At 41.0% G+C, this 20,649-nt stretch overlaps 2 protein-coding genes across 2 annotated transcripts in view; both read left to right on the top strand.

The window, feature by feature from the left end:
* PIR (pirin) overlaps positions 1-12,329 on the top strand; it is a 96,253-nt gene extending 83,924 nt beyond the window's left edge. Inside the window, exons 8-10 of the mRNA XM_049766810.1 lie at positions 3,330-3,412; positions 9,348-9,414; positions 12,023-12,329. Coding sequence (XP_049622767.1) covers positions 3,330-3,412; positions 9,348-9,414; positions 12,023-12,138 — 266 coding nt within the window. The 3' untranslated portion in view covers positions 12,139-12,329. The remainder of the gene's footprint in view (positions 1-3,329; positions 3,413-9,347; positions 9,415-12,022) is intronic.
* A 796-nt stretch (positions 12,330-13,125) lies between these two features.
* The window catches only part of VEGFD (vascular endothelial growth factor D), a 35,550-nt gene continuing 28,026 nt past the window's right edge, over positions 13,126-20,649 (top strand). The window contains exon 1 of the mRNA XM_049766804.1: positions 13,126-13,362. Coding sequence (XP_049622761.1) covers positions 13,270-13,362 — 93 coding nt within the window. The 5' untranslated portion in view covers positions 13,126-13,269. The remainder of the gene's footprint in view (positions 13,363-20,649) is intronic.

Genomic DNA, 20,649 nt, shown 5'->3' on the forward strand with positions numbered 1-20,649 from the left:
AGATAGTCCCTCCCTTAAACTCCCCTGCTCATGGCCCCTCCTTCCAGCTCAGAGGAAACCTACTCAGGTCAACTCTGCTAATGCCATTTGCCACAGTCACTGCAGTTAGGTGTTTTAAATCCTTACTATGTAAATGAAGGAAAGAAGCATGAAAGAGAAAACTCAAATCAAGTGCTCTGTAAGTGTGAAAAAGTAAAGGAAATCCTTTCTGTGGATACATAGGGAAGAGTTGATTGACATAATTGGCACGAAGGAGTCTTCTAGAAGAATGTATGTGGTACAGAGACTAACTAACCATTCTATCACCAGACCCACCTTGAGTGTGTCTCTAAAAATTGGCAAATGAGTGCATGTCTAAGCTTTCATTGAAAATATAACATTGGGCCAGAGCAGTGATGCAAGCGGTAGGGCATCTGCCTTGCACACACTAAGCTAGGACAGACCTCAGTTTGATCCCCCGGCGTCCCATATGGCCCCTCAAGCCAGGAGCTATTTCTGAGGAGTAAACCCTGAGCATCACTGGGTGTGGCCACCCCCGAAAAAAAGAAAAAAAAGAAAATACAATGTTGTGGTCGTTGAGCTTGTTCAGTGAATGGCCTTGATTGAATAAAAGGACTTCAGCTATGCACATAAGAATGAATGTTATCAGAAGCTATGATAGAAATTCTGGAATGGGTGCAGCAGAGAATAAACTGGACAGTAGTTCTTATGAAGAGAAAACAGGCCCAAAAATTCAATCTGGCATCTGGAGTGAAGTTGCCCGGTGATTAATAGCCCCCTGAAGATGCGGCACAACTTTAAAGTATGTTTTCAAGTATTTTGCCCTTTTCCCACTGTTTAGGACACACAAAAATATGTGCAATTCAATTGTTTTCAGTTAACTTTTCCTTAACTGCACTATTAGATTGAACATTCTTGGCGAAGCTTCTCAATGGAAACTATTTAGTATCTGATTTGGCTTTCTTTATAATTGAAAGTAGTCTGAAATAATAAAATAGATTTTCTTTGAGACTTATTTTAGGTTCAGGAGATAACCAGAGGGGTGAAATAGCCTAGATGTGATATGAAGATAGGCTGAGCCTTGACTTTTAGTGAACCTGTTGTCCACACTGCACAGCAGGAGGCCGAAGCTGGGGTACTTTAGACTGATCAACCTGGAAGGCTGACTCCTGTGTCTGGAAAAAGACCTTGCAAGCAGCCTCATCGGTAGCAATTCTGGAAGCATCAGTGAAGCACAGTGGAAGTTTTGTTCCCTACAGAGTTACAAGAGTTCTTTGGAAGAACTCGCAGTTTCTACATTCAAGTTTCCTCGCCGACCAGTGAACATCACAGCCAAAAGAACTCTCCTAAAAAAAAGATGGAGACAAATCCTGACTCAGCATTACCTATGAGTGAGCACTCCACTAAAACCTAGTGAAAGCAGGCACAGTGAGGAGGGCATTTGCCTTGCACATGGCTAATCCATGTTCGATCCCCGGCATCCCATATGCTCCTGAGAACCTGCTAGGAGTGATTTCTGAACACAGAGCCAGAAGTAACCTGTGAGCACCACTGGGTGTGCCCCCCCCAAAAAAAAAACAAACAAAAACAAGTGAAACGGCTTGAAAAAATGGTTTTGTCTGTGTCTCATATGTTAAAACTCAAGCCAGTAGTGGGTCACCTAGGTAAAAGGGGTGATAGGTAGGAGAGAGACTTGAACACCTGGCTCACTGCAAAGCATGCTTTCTGTTGATTGCAAGGCCTGAGCTTTGCCTCATTCTCTGCCCCACAAAACTCTCACTTCATAAAAGGTTTTTTCCATGTCACAGTTAAAAATGTCACCCAACTTGATGCGATAGCATCTCTGGACTCTCAGACCTCTCCTTTTATCAACAGAGCCTTGCATGAGTAGAGATACCATGGAGTTCCCTCACTCATTTCCATGACATTTATGGAGCTAAATTATTGATCGATGGGGAAGAACTCTAGTGCTGGGCTAATTCCTAGAGCCAGTTGGCTACTTCATACTCAACTTCACAATGCTTGCTTGGAAATTTTCACAGTGGAGACATTTATACCAGAGTAACTGGCAGACTACAATAACATTTTTTTCTCCTTTCCTTCAAATTCTGCTCTGAAAGCATAACTATATCAGTGCCTCTGGAACAGACATTTTTGTTTGGTTTGGTTTGGGAGTCACACTTGCCCACACTCAGGTGTTATTCCTGGTTTTGAACTTAGGCATCATTCCTGGTTCTGCTGGAGGGACCAGGTGGAGAGCTGGGGATTGAATCTGAGTTGACCTTGTGCATGGCAAGCATCCTACCTGCTATGCTATCTCTCCAGTCCCTGAGAGAGAAGCTCTATTTTGAGTGGCGGAGACACTTGGTGGTGCTCAGGGAGTACTCCTGTCTCTGCACTTGGGAAATCACTCCTGGCAGTGCTCTGGGAACCATATGGGATTCCAGTTATTGCATGCAGGTCATCCATGTGCAAGGCAAGTACCCTACCTACTGTATTTATCACTTCTGCCCAGAGATAGAGGTTCGTAACTTTGTTTTGAAACTAGGAACTGTTATGAAATTTGTTCATTCCAACCCTTTTCTGCACAATATTTTTTAATTCCACGAAATCAGTAAATTGCTAAGAACAAGTTTATTTGGCTGGGCAATGATACAGGAGGTAGATTGCTTGCCTTGCACACTGCCAACCCTGATTGAAAACCCAGCATCCCATATGGCACCCAAGCACCACCAGGAGTGATCCCTGAGCACAGAACCAGGAGTAAGCCCTAAGAACTGCCAGGTGTGCTCCAATACCAAAATCAAAAGAAAAAAGTTTATGGCATAGTTATATGTATATGGTATAGTTATTATATGTTTGTATTTCTAAAGATTTTTGAAATAACAGAATCCAACCTGTGTTCCTAAAGATGTTTGAAATAACAGAATCCAACCGCAGATCACTAAGATTGAAAATAGCAATTAACATAAACTGCATTTAGAGGGACTTCTAACTCAGTCATATTATAGAAATAGAAGTGATTTCTCCTCCAGACAAAGTCACTGATTGAATATGAAAATTCTGTGCATCGTTGGATCCATTTCATAACTAGAGGAAATAGACTTTTCCATTTGTCCTTTCTTCGTATTTTCTCATGCAACCGATGTCTGTTTCCAACTTCAGTGCTTCAAATGCTTACAGATATAATAAAGTATGAGACTTTCAGAGTTCCCCAAATGTTAGGTCTGGAGTTGATATTAGCATTACAGTACTACCTAGTTAACCACAGCCGTAACCATAGACATGTGTGCTGTCGTATTCAATTTCATGGACCGTCTTTTTCGTAGGACCCGAAGAAGCACAGCAGCAAATAGAACCTCATCACACAGCAGTGCTGGGAGAAGGTAGCAGTGTTCAAGTGGAAAACAAGGTAATTATTAAACATTTATTTTCTTATGCTTGCCACTCTTTTCTGTGCAAAGGTCTAAGTCTGTATAGCAGGCAAATATATCTCACTTCTTGTGAAAGAAGCCATGCCACAGGTTTTTAGGCTCCTTTCATTTTCCTTTTTATTCTATTTTTTATTTAAACAGCATGATTACAAAGTTGTTCATAATTGAGTTTCAGTCTTACAATGTACACTACCCTTCACCCCTGAACATTTCCCACCACCAATGTCCCTGGTTTCCCTCCTATCCTTTCTTTGCTTCTCTCTTTCTCTCTCTCCATATATATGTGTGTGTGTGTGTGTGTGTGTGTGTACATGTATCTTCACTTTTTTTCCTTTTTAGACACTGTAGTTTGCACTATTGTTAATGAAGGGATGCCACACATATCACTTTATCTCCATCAAAAATCTAGTTATTGTCCTACGTGATCAGTTCCAATTATCATTTTTATAATGATCCCTTCTTTGTCCTAACTATTGCCATGATTTGTGGCAAACTTCCTACTATGTACTGGTCCTCCCAGCCCTCCTCTCTGTTGCCTCTGAATATTATTACCACACTATCTTATATCCCAAACATGAGTGAGATTATTCTGTGTCTCTCCCTCTTCCTCTGACTCATCTCACTCAGCATAATGCTCTCCATATCCATCCATGTATAAGCAAATTTCATGACTTCATGTTTCCTAACAACTGTGTAGATGTACCATGGTTTCTTTAGCAACTCATCTGTTCTTGGGCTCTTGGGTTGTTTCTAGATACTCGTTATCGTAAATAATGATGCGATGAACATATGAGTACAGAGGGCTTTTCTATATTGTGTCTTTGTGTTCCTAGGGTATAATCACTAGGTCATTGTTCTTTTGACTAATTTATTGATTTTTTTCTGGAACTATTCCTCATAGTCAGGAATCAGCTAAAATGCTTGTTAAACATTTGAATCTGGAATTACATGCTTAACTTGTCCCTGCATTTTATTTCTTTCTTTTTTTTTTTTTTTTTGATTTTTGGGCCACACCCAGTAATGCTCAGGGGTTACTCCTGGCTATGTGCTCAGAAGTTGCTCCTGGCTTGGGGGACCATATGGGACACCGGGGGATCGAACCGCGGTCCGTCCAAGGCTAGCGCAGGCAAGGCAGGCACCTTACCTTTAGCGCCACCGCCCGGCCCCTGCATTTTATTTCTAGAGTCGATTTCTTATGATTTTAGCTGGAGAGAAAGTAGATCAGTCCTCTAGCACTGTACATGTGTGCCTTGTGGCCACATTCCTATTAACCCTTTAAATATAGCCCTCATTTTCAAAGGAGAGGCACCTAGCCGGGGTTTCAGAAACAATTTTATGCTGAATTTTTTGCTGTGAAAGTAATGCTTCTGACATTTCAGGAGTGTTGGGAGATTTTTTTTTTATGCCAGGTCTTCAAGTTCCTTCCCTCTTCCTGTTTTATTGTCTTGAGTGGTTTACTGGCTGACTGCTGCATGTCAATGTAGATAATGAGGACTGAGGAGGTAGTTGTGCAATCGTGACTGAACAAAGGTCATTTGAAATGTGTGCCTGAAAATTATTTCAGGAGAGAGTGTCTAACTGACCTCTGGCCCTCTGGCCCTGGAATTGCAGAACACTGTGGCTATAAGGAATTCTTTTGGTTGTTGTTTGTTTGGGGACCAAACCTGCTAGTGCGCAGGGATCACACCTGGCATGCTCGGGGCGTGCCCTCCCCTACTAGACTATTGTTCCAGCCCTGGCTTTGAGGAAATATTTTGACCCAGGACACTTATCTGGCAGCTAACTAGCTGCTGCGTGAACTGAGAGGTGACTATAAGAAAATATCCTTGTATGAGAGACATGTCTCGCTCAAATGTCACAGCCACCAAAGCCCCTCAACCTTCACATCCAGTTTTATGCATTCCAATTTTAGGCGAAACTGCAAGAGTCTGCCACTTGGAACTCATCAAAGTGGCAGTGCTTCAACTCAAAGTAGTTCAAAGGCATGGGGCCTCAGGGAGGCAAGAGCCTTCTGCCAAAGTGTCATCTCTCACATTATGTAGCATGACTGGACAGCCACGGTTCTTCGTAGGATAGAGCAGAGAGTATTCACTGTAAAATGGGTAGAAGATGGAAGCTCAGCTGGAACATCAGAAAGAAAGGAGGAGAGGAGACAGAAAGATGGGAGGCAGCTGGGATTAAACACACACACACACACACACACACACACACACACACACACACACACACACACGGTGGCCGAGCCCAGTGACAGTTCATTGGCAAGCAGTGCTCTTAAATACAGGGGCTTTGTTCATTCTATTTGTTCTATTTGGCGCCTTTTGTAAATATGGCCACGTATAAGCAGAGCCTGGCATAGCTGAACATTAGAGAGATTTTGGTTTTCTCATTAACACTTGAACAGGCTGGTATCATTTTGAGCCACAACGGTTTGAACAGAGATCCTGAAGCTGCGAAGTTTGGCTTTGCCACTTGTCAGCTATGTGGCGTGGAGAGTCCTCAGCCTCTCTGAACTCCAGTTGCCTTGTGTGTGCAGTTGAAGCGATGCCATCCACTGTGTGAGGTCGTCACAAAGTAGATTGAGACGAGTTGTGTAAGTCAAGAATCAGTGCCAGAGAGAACTAGGGAGCAGGGAATGATGTGCAGGAGGCCACATTCCATCCTCTCTCTGTAACTGAGAATTTGGGGTTGGGGGAGCCTCCACCACTCTCAGTCCATCCCTGAATGCTTCCACGTCACAAAATGGCAGGCCCAAGACAGCTGTGGGGGTGTTGCCTGTGAGAAATGCTGTGTGAGTGAAGTTGTAAAAGGACTCAGAAGTTGTCAGAGGGTTTGTCTGGGAATTTAGGCCTCCAAAAGGAAGCAGATGGAAAGGCTCATGGATGAGTCTGTACTTCTACCACTCAGGACTTTTTCATTATGGACAGTGTTTGGAGGCAGGAGGAAGCCCCGGATTTAGCATGAAGGAAAATGAAGTTAGTGCCTCTTGAATCGGCCTATCCCAGATTAGATTACCAGGGCACAAGCTATCACCTACGCATCTATCTAAGGACAGAAGTTCTTTGCCTCTGACAGAAATATTTCCATCAGATATCTGAGCACCAATTTCCATTGTATTGAAAAGTTTGTGAGGGTGAGAGAGAGTGTGTGATGTGATATGGATCAATATAGAACCCTTAAGCTTGGCTGCTTAAACTCAGTAAAGCTTTAGGTCTAAGGAAGGCTGATTACTTTTTAAACCCCAAATGCATTTAATTAACAAAATGTTTCACCCAACACAAACTTGTAAAGCAAATACAGGGCCAGAGTGATAGCACAGAGGTAAGGCATTTGCCTTGCATGCGGCCAATACAGGACAGACCCTGATTTGAATCCCAGCATCCCACATAGTTCCCCAAGCTTGCCAGGAGTGACTTCTCAGCGCAGAGCCAGGAGTAACCCCTGAGCGCCCCCGGATGTGACCCAAAAACCAAAAAAGAAAAAAAAAAAGAAAAGCAAATGCATTTGAAATTTCTTTTTTCACTTTTAAACTTAGTACATACTTGTGACAAAATAGTTATAACGTAGAGAAGCATAAAGAAGAAAAGAAAGCCTTCTTTCAAGTGACTCAGAAATAACCCTTGCTGGGCCGGAGAGATAGCATGGAGGCAGGGCATTTGCCTTGCATGCAGAAGGATAGTAGTTCGAATCCTGACATCCCATATGGTCCCTTGAGCCTGCCAGGAGCAATTTCTGAGTGTAGAGCCAGGAGTAACCCCTGAGCGCTGCAGGGTGTAACCCAAAAAACAAACAAAAAAGAGAGAGAGAGAGAAATAACCCTTGCTAACATTTTTACTTTTTCAATATATGACTTCATGATTTTACTAAAAATTTGAATCACACTATATGCATTGTCAATAAAAATTAAAAAAAAATAGGGGCTGGTGAGGTGGCGCTAGAAGTAAGGTGTCTGCCTTGCAAGCGCTAGCCAAGGAAAGACCGCGGTTCAATCCCCCGGCATCCCATATGGTTCCCCAAGCCAGGGGCGATTTCTGAGCGCTTAGCCAGGAGTAACCCCTGAGCATCAAACGGGTTTGGCCCTCCCCAAAAAAACAAAAATTAATTAATTAATTAAAAAAATTTAAATGTTAAGGGCCTGGAGAGATAGCACAGCAGCGTTTGCCTTGCAAGCAGCTGATCCAGGACCAAAGGTGGTTGGTTCAAATCCCGGTGTCCCATATGTGCCTGCCAGGAGCTATTTCTGAGCAGACAGCCAGGAGTAACCCCTAAGCACTGCGGGGTGTGACCCCCCAAAAAACAAAAACAAAAAATTTTAAATGTTAAACATATAAAATTTTTGGAGACTAAATTGGGGATATTTTCTTGTATTTTCAAAGTGTTGATAAAAATTTTCTGGATATATGTGTGTATCTTATAAATATATCATAATCATGTATCCAATACCTCATTGTTAGAGAACTGCTTTTGTTGTTGTTTGTTGTTGTTGTTGTTGTTGTTGTTATAATAGTGATGCACGGATGGGGGAGAGCTTAAAGGGCTGGAATGGGTGCTTTGTATTTGGAAGTCCTGGGTTCCATCCCTAGAACTGCACTGGTCTCGGAAGGACCACCATATCAACCTCCTCATTAGTGCTACAATAGTGATAATGTAAAACTCATTCTTCCCTCATGCAATATTTCAAAAACTGGCATTGTAGGATTAGGGGACATCAACCATATCAGGAGTTTGCAGTCAAACTGCTCTCTAGATGGGTTATGGCACCAATTTAAAATTTCCTGAAAGGCATATATATAAATGAATCTTTCCCAGGCCAGAGAGATAGTTCTAGTGGTCAAACACATGCTTGTCATGTACTAAGCCCTGACTTTGACCCCTGGCACCACCACCCCCAGAACTACCAGATGTGGTGCCTATATTTTTTTAAATCTCTATCTTTCCCTACAGCTGCATGCTTACTGAATATTATAATTAACATTTCTTCCAATTTCAGGGTTCAATTGATAGTACAACAGATAGAGCATTTGTCTTGACCAACCTTGGTTAGATCTCCAACATCCCATATGGTCCTCTGAACCCACCAGGATTAATTCCTGATTGCAGAGGCAGGAGAAAACCCTGAGCACTTCCAGGTGTGACCCCAAAACAAACATTTTTTTTTCAATTTCAGTGGCTAGAGAGAGTTCAGCAGGTAAGAAGCTTCCGCTGCACGTGGCCAACGCAGGTTATATCCCCTGAACCTCATATGGTCCCCAAGCCCTACCAGGAGTGATTCCTGGGCACAAAGACAAGAGAAACTCGGAGCACCCCTGGGTGTGGTCCCAAATCAAGCAAAGTTTCTTACAATTTCTGGGGAAAGGCTGCTCTTAATTCTAAGCAAAAACTTTTAGAAATTTTCACCATAACAGAACCCTTTTGGAAAGGAATTTGCCTAAGCTGATGTTCCCTGGATGTTTTTTATAAGGTTCTATTTAGCATAACATGTCTGGAACTTACTCTATATCCAAAGCCATAAGTATCAAAACTAACAACATGGTACTTTTAGGCTTGCATAAATAATTTTGGATTTTAAAATAAGAGATTGCTAGTGAGGAGTTATAAACCCTCTAAGAAACTAGGATGATAGCTTGGTTGGTCATATATATGCCTCCAATGAAAGAAAAACTTCATGTATATGTTCCTTTCTTTGAGAAGGTTAATATTTTGGTGGTCTGGACTTGTTCTTGAGTTCTAATTGCTGCTGAACATCTCAAGGGATAAACATTTCCATATTGAGTGCTGCACAGAAAATATTTCTGGAATTCACATTCAGAATTCAGAACATTGTCCACTTGGCCAGCACGTCAACTTCCTATTTTTCCCAAGTTAACATTCAAAACTAAGCATGTTTCTTGTTTGACTCTTTGCTGACCTTAGGATCCTGAGATAAGCCATTTTGTACTAATTGCTGGCCAGCCAATAAAAGAACCAGTTGTCCAACATGGTAAGTCCGAAATTCCCTGGTGAAGTTCTTGATTGATTTTCTTTTTCTTTGAAACTTAATGTACATGTGTAATATCTTTAGGAGAAATACCGGGGTTTATTTTTCCTTCTCTCCCTCTCTATAGGTTTGAATTTTTTGTTTAATGTCTTTGTGATCATAGGAAGCTATAAACATGGTATATGGTAAAACATGGTAATTTCTATATAAATTCTCTTTCTTTTCTTGAACGTCTATCCTTGATAGGACATTATGACTTGGGACTGTGGAGAAAACAAAAAGTCATCTTTTTCCATTGAGTTCTAAGGGCATTTCAATTTAAAAAGATTTTGTGGGGATTGGTGTGATAGTTCAAAAAATTGGAGTTCATGCCTGGAATACATAGTACTCACATGCTTCCTGACCACCACCAGACACAACCCCAAATCAAAAAAAGTATAAGGAAAATGGAAAGATTTTGTAGTCTGTTGGGGACATACATGAATGTTATCTTCATCTTTACCAAAGTTAACAGCGACATCAATCACTTGTAATCTATTGGCTTTTTTTAATAGGGGACTCTTAAGAATATTCTTTGGGGGCCGGGCGGTGGCGCTAAAGGTAAGGTGCCTGCCTTGCCTGCGCTATCCTTGGACAGACCGCGGTTCGATCCCCCGGTATCCCATATGGTCCCCCAAGCCAGGAGCAACTTCTGAGCACATAGCCAGGAGTAACCCCTGAGCATTACCGGGTGTGGCCCAAAAAAAAAAAAAGAATATTCTTTGGACATTTTCTAAAATGTTTAGGTCAACCTTTAGGTCAAGACTGTACTTGAAGGCAGAAAATTCTGGTATAAGTATCATTTGCCGTCACTTCAGTTGTCTTCATTTCCTTATACTATTATTGGTTAAGTGAGACATATCTAAAGGGCCCTACAAACCAATTTATGATTTAAATAAGTGCCTACAAGACATGACACATCTTCACTAATTACTGAATGTGGTACATATTAAAGTTCCATTACATAGCCCTGCCTAGCATGAATTTCCAGGTATGCAAAATGATTTCAGGAAAAAAGTCAAGCTGACCATACATCCAGACAACACTGATTTTAAAATATTTGCATTTTGATTCCACAAATAAGAAAGGGAAAGCATTGAGTCATCATCACCTACCAGCCTACAGCTTTTCATCTTCAATCTTCAAGCTTCTGATAGTCACACCAAAGGTTCACTCAATTAAGTGACATAGAAATATCTTGTTTGGTAAAGGCTGTAGACACATTGAGTATGTTGAATCTTTTTAACAGCAACAATAATTTACAGATTCATCGCATACTTCATGCTCATTTTTTTTGGCCAAAAATCAGAGTGCATGCAGCCGTGGTGGTGGATGTGAAACTTTGAAAAAATATTTTTGCCAATACTAGTTAAAAATCACTTATTGCTACATTGTCTTTGCTACAACATGCCCAGAATTTCTGGTGCACAAAAAGCCCAGGAATGTACATTCAAATGTGCTAGTGTTTATGCAATAAAATATAGTAAGTGGGAAGGGGGTGAAATCTTTTAAGTTAAGCAATTCCTACAAGAGTATAAAAGGGAGGTGAAGGGAGGATGTGTTTGCCTTGCATATACCTGACCCCGGTGAGATCTGCAGCACCAAGCACTGCCCAGAGCTCACTTCTGAGCAATAAGAAATTTGGGTGAAGTGAATGGACTCCAGAAAAATCCATGACCTTAAAATAAAAAGATTCGGATTAAGATTAGGGTTAGGGTTAAATTAATGTCAGCTTTGGTTTAGTTTCAGTTTAGAGTTAGTGTTAGTTTCGACTTGGATTTGGAGTTAAGATTATTGTGAGGGTTTATGTTATAGTTAGGGTTAGGCTTAGTGATGGGTAGGTTAGCGGTAATAAAATGGTTTGCGTTAGATTAAGGGTTCTGGTTAGGGTAGGGTTAATTAGGATCAGTTTTCAGGTAGAGTTAGGATTAGTCAGATTAGGTTAGAATTAGTGTTAGTGTGAGATTTTGGGTTGTAGTTAAATGTACGTTGTGGGTTAGGCTTGGGTTAAATCACGATTAGCATTAGGGTTAAGCTTAGGTTTGAATTTAGGGTCGAGTTATTATTACGGTTTGGATTAGATAGAAATTCAGCGTTAGAAGCTCACCACAAACAGGGATGAGTTAGTGAGAGAAATAACTACATTTTGAACTATCCTAATAATGAGAATGTATGAGGGAAATGGAAAGCCTGTCTAGAGTACAGGCGGGGGTTGGGTGGAGAGGAGGGAGATTTGGGACATTGGTGATGGGAATGTTGCACTGGTGATGGGTGGTGTTCTTTACATGACTGAAACCCAAAAACTATCATGTATGTAATCGAGGTGTTTAAATAAAATATATGTATAAAAAAAGAAATTTAGGGTTAGGGTTGGATTATTTTAGGGGTAATGGTTAGGATTAGGGTTTATAGTTAGGGTTAGGGTAAGGGTTAGAATTCATTACAGTTATGGCCATGGTTAGGGTTAGGGTTAGCATTAGGGTTATGGGAAAAAAATCCGTGACCTTTTAGAGATTTGACCAAAATGTGACTATCATCTAGAACACTCACTGTCTATTTCTTTCTCCCCTAGGTCCATTTGTAATGAACACCAATGAGGAGATTTCCCAAGCTATTCTTGATTTCAGAAATGCCAAAAATGGATTTGAAAGAGCCAAAACCTGGAAATCAAAGATTGGAAACCAGTGAAAGGCAGAGGAGCAGGTGTCACTTCCTGGAATTTTGCTATTTCCAGCCTTCAGTATGCTCCACATATTCCCTCTCCCATGCTGACCTAGTCGTTACGCTTCTGAAGTGAGAGCTGGTGTTTTTGTAATAAAGCTCGTGAGCTATTATTGGCAAGCACAAGAAAATAAACCAAGTGGCGGCTTCTTTAAAAATCTGTATTCTTCGTTTGCGGCCTAAGTTGCTGTTGGGAAAAATCATTTTGTATGCATTTGCCTTCTCATGGGTAGATGGTTGGATGGATGGATGGATGGATGGATGGTGTGTGTGTGTGTGTGTGTGTGTGTGTGTGTCTGTGTCTGTGTCTGTGTCTGTGTTTGTGTGTGTCTGTGTCTGTGTGTGCGCGCACGCTAAGCATAAAGATTTGTTTTAAAAACTAGAAATCAGTTGTTTTCTCGTGTGTCCCTGGCAACTGAAATCCCTTCCTGAGTGATGCACTTTTCTAGCAGTCATTGAGCTTTCCTGGGGTTTCACGTTACAGGTTATGTGTATGAGAATAACAGCAGAATCCTGAGTGCTTAAAGCCGCTTTCTCAAACTGTACTGCTATTGGTAGGGACACAACAGGATCACAGCCAAGATTTCCCTGCATTTCCTGCCAGAATCTGTGTCTGATTTAAGACACATGCTTTCATGAGGTAGTGAACTTAAGAGTCCAGAATTGGGGTCTGGACTTCTGTGACTGTGATCACTGGTGGCCACACCACTTCCTTCCAAAGCAACTCCAACTCGGGGCGTAGGCTGGAGAGATATTTTTTTTCATTTTTTTTCTTTTAAACTGTTTGGATCTGACATGCTTTGAGAGTGCTTTTTCATTCCAAATAGAAGACATGTCTACCTCCTAATCACTTTTGGAGCATGAGAACTTTACTTTGTTTTTTTCATCTCACTTTCCCCACCCCATGAGACTGTGCAAAAATCTACCTTGACTAATTGAAATTGTTTCTTTGGATTTTGATCACCACTGATGATTTGTTTTTTTCCATGTGAAATCTTGGGTTTCGAACTTGCCTTCTGGAGAATGCCTTTTGAAACCATTTTCTCTAGCTGCCCGGTGTCCGCAGCTTGGTAATCAGTGGCTTTTTAAGTATTCAAAATGTGCAGACAGTGGGTCCTGGTGAATATTTTCATGATGTCTTATCTGCTGCAGTTCGTACAAGGCTCCAGTTCTGAACACGGACCAGTGAAGGTAGGTGAGCCCATTTTTAATGGCATTGCAGACGTATTTTAATGGGTTTATGCAGTGGACTAAATTTCTCTATACCCATAATTTTGGACACAAGATGAAATTGCATTCCTTTTTTGTTGTTGTCAGGATCTAGCCCACATTTGTTAACAGGGCTCTGTTTCTGAGGCTTATTATGATAAGCATGGATGTTTGTTTGAGGATGCTGGTGGATACTTGTGGAGATGTAACAGAACATGAATATTCTAGAAGCTTTTCTAGAATAAAGCGACATTTCCCCTCCATTGCTTATGCAGCTGGCACAATGACTTCTAATGAAGCCCCTATGTTGCCCTTCAGACACAGCTAACATTGTGGGCCACTTTTTTTTCCCTGGCTGCCTGAGATCAGCCCACATTTAGTGAACTTAGTTTAGTTCATTTCCTCTCTAATTGGAAAACTTTCTACAGTCAGTTGGTTTTGCTCTGGTTCTAATTCCTCTTTGCCACCATATGCAAAATGTTTTCTCAGAAGTCATTTCTTTTTATTGTTCTATGAAACCTGTAAGACTTGACACTAATTTAAAAAAACTATTTAAAAATATCTAGAGCTCATGAAAAGAGTAGTGTCAAAGAATTAACTAGGACATACTGACTAAACATGTTTTACACAGCTCTGGGTATTAATTTCATAGGTAATATTGGGGAATTTTTCAGTTTCTTTTTGTTTTGGGAAATGATTCTGATAGAATTGTTTTGATGGTGGTGGTATGGTGGTATAAAAAACTATTATTAATTTAGAAGTTCCTGGCTGTGAATAATCAAACATGTGCTTGAGTTTTTACAGCTGTTGGGATATGATTTTAACCAGGACGATAGCACCCTCAACCGGGGGGAATGTGTGTAAAAAGTTTAAGATTTATACATATCGCCTATGTATAACAGGAGATGTACATAATAGAGGTGTGGTACACGAAGAACGTTCCTGTATTAAAACTTCTTGGGGGAAAATATCTTAAATGGATAAATAATGCAAAAAAAAAAAACGACTGAATAGTGTGGAGTCAACACTCCTCTAACAATCTAAATTTCAAATATACTTGGGGACAAGTGCAGTTATCCAGCTCTATGCCATTGCTACCAGCCTAGGGGTTGATCTCAATGCACTCTGAGCCTAAGTGGTGAAAATCAAACTTGCTGGAAGCACATAAGACTTCCAGGCTGTGCAGCTTTCTTTTACAACAGATAGGTCCCAGGAATCCTTTAGATGAACTATGGTCATGGAGTCACTTTTTCCAAAATATTTTTACTGCTTGGGGTTTTACGTGTTTTTCATATTACCATTACCATGAAAGTGATACTGTATTTGTTAGTATAAGAGCAGACTCTGATATATTGGACCTACGTTATATTAATGTGGCCCTTCAGTTCTCTTAAAGAACACTGGTATGGGGAGAGGTTAGGTGTTGTGGCACAGTCAAGTTAGAAATATTTCTATTAGGGACTAAAAAAGTGCATATTTTGCATGTAGAAGGCCTTGGGTTCAATATCTGACATCATAGGGCTCCACACACAGTACTGTAAATGAGCCCCAAGCATTGCAAACACGTCTTGAGACATAGAAACAGTGACATTATATGCTTAGTAATATGTGAGGATTTGACTCCCTAGAATGAATTTCCTTTTATTTTATTTTTGTAATTAAAAAAATCTTCGGCTATTGCATTAAGAGTTTATAGCTGATACAAGAAGTTTCACAAATATAACTGTTAATGAATTCTCTTCCCTTCCATTTTTTGATTCTCTGTTCTCTATGTCTTAATAACTTTACTTTCTGTCATACTGAAACAAAGGTATTATGATCAGATATGTCAACAATGTATTAGATTTTCTTTAAATAAATCATTTAAATTAAAAAATCTTTACTTTTGCTTTAGAATACTATTTTGAATGGTTTCTCAGGACATAATTCTGACACCATACCTATCACCAATGTACTATTAAATGTGAAGCTACCTAGTCGGAACTCAGAACCACCCAAGTAAATTGAATGAAAAATGTCTGATACGAAGCTTACTGAGCGTGAAATAGAAGTTTTGCTTAGATTTGTCTGTATTGTGATGGATGGGAATATGAATCATATTGACCCACTTTCCTTTCCACCCTACTGCAAATTTTTTCTCTTTTGGAAAATTGTCCCCTTTGCTCCCCCATCCTTGTAGTCATTGTTGCTGTGTTGTTGCCTTGGGGTGTGTCAGACATTTGGTTGCAGTGAGCTGGAGTTCTCACACTGGGCCCTGATGCTGGAGATCCCCAATGGCATTGCTGATAGGACAGCGCAGCATGTGGGGTGGTGCCCGAGATCATGTTCTCAGCTTCATGCTTATAGGGCAGGTCCTCTACCACTGAGATATCACTTTATCTTCCCTATCCCAATCTGTTCTTAAAAGAAAAAGCTAAAAAGAAACATCTTTCCTTCGTTCAGAAATGTTTCTTAATGTTCTTATTGAAATGAAAACTTAGCCTCTGCAGATTGATAAGTGTGATTACTAGGTGTTGAATATATTTTTTGCTCTTTTTTAATTTTTTATTTTTAATTATGAGAACAAAGATGCAAAGAAAGAGGACAAGGTAAAGTTACAGTAGAAGGACAATCACCCATAACATAATTCTCAGAAGTCCCCTTGCTGATATCTTAACTTTGAAATTTCAGTCAAAGAACATTAAGATAAATAAGACAGAGCCCATGTACAATTACTTTGTCCCTCAAGTCCCCAGATTGTAACACATTATAATATTTCTTAACAGCACACAAGGCAATCTAAAGCCATAAAACTTATGTAACTCCTTAAACATTCCAGGCATAGTATTTTTCTACATTTCCATGTACATGCATATTAGCTTAAGTTAACCTCAAATTTTAAGTGGGTGCTTTTTATGGATTAGAGTCAAAGGAGCACAGTAAAAATGGTGTTAGAGTGGCAATTGTTGTTTGCATAGGCCCACCAAAATATGAGGGACATGGAAAGGAATAACCTTGGTCTAAATACAAAGAGACCCGACCCCTGAAGTTTCCTGGCACAAGACCAAATCTAGGCTCCAGGCAAGCTAGATCATCCAATCCAAGACATTGTCTGTAGTGCCAACACACTTTTACTTTTCACACAGTCTCTGTTATTGGTATCATGTTTCTGTATTAAAGATCCTGTGAGCCAAAACTGATTCATTTCATTAGAAGGCATCTTCCAGGCCCTTTCCCATCCCTAAACATCTCCCAGTCTCCCCTCATCCAACTACCTTGTTTCCAAATTGGACACCAAAACCAATTCTGTCCCTAGTGGGCCCTTACCCAGCCCACCATACCCTTCCCTCACATTCCAGCCTTGACCCTTCTCTGCTGTTCAGCATAGATAAGTGATGCCCTGATTAGAGTTGCCCGCATCTGGGAACATCTGTTCCACAGCAGCCCTGCAAACTCTTCCTAGTACTCAGACTGTGCATTTTGCTATCTGAGTCTGTAGCATCCTAACTTCATTAGATTTGATGCTTGTACTTAGGGCAGCTCTTTGGGTCAAAGCTGCATAGAATTTCTGAACTGAGATACATTGGTGTGAAATTTTCTTTTTGTACTTGGTTTTAATTTTTTTAAATAGGACAGCTCCCAAGCAGTGCTCAGGTCCCCAGGTACACTTCTAGGGGTATTTAGCTGAGTCATAGGGCATCAAACAGTGCCAGCAGCCATTAGGGCCAACCTGGAAGCTCTTGGAAGCCATGAAATGCCAGGGATTCAAGTTGGGTTCTCAGGCATGCAAGGCATGCATTCCTGATCCCCGAGCTATCTCTTTGGCCCTTGTTTGAAAAGTATCAACTCAAATACACTATTTAGCTGCTATATTTATCAATCCAAGAAGAACATACTTGTTTGTAGAAAGAGTGTATATCCAATGCTCACCAATCAGATCAACCATCTAGATAGGGAATTTATTCCTATGTTTATTTTCTCCCGGGTTTTTTGGTTGTTGTTTATTTATTTGTTTTACAGTTACACTCAGTTATGCTCAGTGGTTCTTTCTGGCTCTGCACTCAAATTACTCCTAGTGGTGCTCAGGGGACATATGGGATGCCAAGGATGGAACCTAGGTTGGCTACATGCAAGGCAAAAACCCTGCCACAGTATCCACTCCAGCCCCTTTTCACAACTTAAAAAGCCTACAACTGGAATAGTTATCAACAGTTACACAAAATGTACACAGAATAATTGTCTGGAGCTCGAGCCACATAGTTGCACATCATTGAACAGCAGCTCTGAATTTTGTTGTAAATCCTCTGGACTTCTGGTAACTGAATACTAACAATCTCACTATCTTATTGTTAAGATTAACTTTCTGGCCAGAATTATTTATGCTTTATTTATCTTGATTTGTGTCCACACCCAGAGATGCTGAGGGGTTTACTCGTGGCTCTCCCCTGGCAGTGCTCAGTATGCTGGTGATTGAGACCAGGTTGGCCACATGCAAGGCAAGAGCCCACCCTGCTGTACTATCACTACAGCTCCTGATTGAATTTTCTTTGAACAAATCCTTACAGAGGTAACCACCATTATGTGCTGTGGTATTTGGGGATCAGCTAGAAGCCTGGTTCAGTTGGAAAACCATGAGTGAGAACTAGAGCTGCAGTTGTCTATGGGTAGAGATTGGAGAAGTAGCCAGGGCAGATCATGGAAGATGCAGTATGTTCCAATAATACATCATGTTCATGAATCATCAAATACTCTTCTGATCAGCAACTTTCAAACCTTAAAGCAATGAAAAGAGGTAACTAAGTTGAAAGGGGACATTTTGGGGTGGTCTTAGAACATTATATGCATTGAAACTCTTATGAAAAGTCCTGTCAAAATACCTAAAATGGCATTAACAAACGATTACAATGAATTCTTAGCTGCCAGACATCCACAAGTGGATAGTAGGTTGCCCACCAGCCTTTCCTAGTACAGATCAGCACCTAGCACTGCTTCTTTGCTTGTTTCAAAGTGTGTTGCTCTGAGGCCTTCCCGAAGAATGAAAGCTTCGTGAGACACAGGAGTTCTCCATTGTCTAGTGCACTTCACTGTCCCAGCCACTTAGAGCAAGCCTGTAAAAGAGTGGACAGGAAGCAGAAATTCTGAGACTGATTGATGCATTAGGTTTCTAGTAGATACTTAGGTTATGAACTACTGTATGAAATCATCTCCACCATCTTCTCTCATCTGGGTTTATCTGGGTTCACTGCTTCCAATTGTCCCTCTTAGGCTTTCTGCAGTAAGTTCATTTATTTCTCCCTGAGCTCAGGGAGATTGGGGGATTGGGCATTTGAGTAGAGGCACAACAGAATCTTCCCTTGTTTTTTAGCTACAAACTTTCCCATCAGGAAAGTTTTAGGAGCCAAAGAAATGGAAGGAATCACCCACTTGTCTAGCTTGGTGGTCACAGAGAACATTTCTCTCACAGCAGAGCTGGATAAAACTTGCATTCCTAAAGGAGTCCCCTTATCTCTGAGATCCTTGAGAAATTCGCGTGATGTTTTCATTAGAACCAGATCATTTGTAGAGATAAGATGATATATGATCATGTACTCTGGTTAGATATATTATAAATCAAGCTAACCCGGGGTATACAACAATAACAACCCCCAAATATGGCTAACTCCTAAACAAGAGAGGTTAATTAATCTATGGCTCATAGCACAAAACCATCCTGGTTCAACCAGGGGAAGCTTCACATGAGGCTGAACCTGGCTGTCAGCATCTTGAATGTCACGAGTCCTAGAGAGTGTCACCCTCACAGTTTGTGGCTCTGCCTAGGAAGTGCCACACATTACTTCTAGCCAAACAGTCCCTTGCCCCCTATCTTATACAATCACAGGGGGCCAGGATATGTATCTATTTTTATGTGATTCACAGGTAGAAATCTGGGGATAGTTGTTGGACAGTACTAGTGGCAATCACACATATTTTGGTTCCTATCCAATGTTCCTGAGCAAAGTTTTGATATAGGAATCACACATGGGTGGACTCTGAGGTAGACTACATCAAGGTTTGACTCTGCTGTCTGGGAGTACAGCAAAGCTATGCATTCAGTTCAGGTTACCATTGATGACTTGTCTACCATGTATCAGGCACACAGGGGTGTGTATTTATTAAATTAGGTGTCTTAGTATTTGCATACCTTACCTTTAAAAGCCAAGAAGTGGGCCGGAGTGGTAGCACAGTGGTAGGGCATTTGACTTGCACACAGCTGATTCAGTATGGACACAGGTTCGATCTCCGGCATCCCATATGGTCCCCCAAGTCAGGAGCGATTTTTTTAAATTTTTGGGCCACACCTGGTGGTTCTCAGGGGTTACTCCTGGCTATCTGCTCAGAAATAGCACCTGACAAGCACAGGAGACCATATGGGGAGCTGGGATTCGAACCAAGCACCTTAGATCCTAAGTCGGCTGCTTGCAAGGCAAATACTGCTGTGCTATCTCTCCGGCCCAGAGCCAGGAGCGATTTCTGAATGCAGAGCCAGGAGTAGTCCCTGAGTGCCGCCAGGAGTAAACAAAAATAATAATGAAAATAAATAAAAGCCAAGAAATTCAATTTGTCTTAACAGAATTTTTATGCCAAAAATCTAAGGAAATAATGTAAAAAATTAGTTATGATGAGTATCTTATTGGTCATTTATTGGTAAACAAAAACTTTTACTTTGGCTGGGGAGGGGAGTTGTGGCCCATACCTATTGATAGTCAGGACTTAATTCCTGGCAGGGCTCATGGGGCCATTTGGGGTTCTGGGGTGTGAATCTAGGAATTCCTTACCTTGCTGTACTATCTCTCTGGCCTCCAAGTGCCAAAATATTGATAATACTCTTACACATTGAAGACGAGGATTGTTTTCCTGCCATCTATGTTTAGTTAACGTTGTTTCCAATGAGATTACTTGTGTCAAATAGTGCCAGGATAGGCCAGCGACTCTAGAGGGAAGGGCACATGCCTGCACATAGCTGGTCCATTTTCAGTCTCCTGGCATCTCATGTGGTTCCCAAAAGTGTAAGCAGTGATTCCTGAGATGCTGGGCCAGGTCTGAGCACTACTAGGTATGACCCCTAAGCAAATAAATAAATAAATATATAAATGTAAAGTTTTGTTGTTGCCTACTATTCTAATCTGGATAGAGTAAGAAGAATGACATGTACACACTGAATTGAATAACTTAAGTTAGTCTCTTTCTTGGAAGGGGGCAGCATGCCCAACCAGAAGTATTCGGGGCTTACTCCCTAGCTCTGCACTCAGC

Source organism: Suncus etruscus, chromosome X (assembly GCF_024139225.1).
Source record: "Suncus etruscus isolate mSunEtr1 chromosome X, mSunEtr1.pri.cur, whole genome shotgun sequence".
Lineage (NCBI taxonomy): Eukaryota > Metazoa > Chordata > Mammalia > Eulipotyphla > Soricidae > Suncus > Suncus etruscus.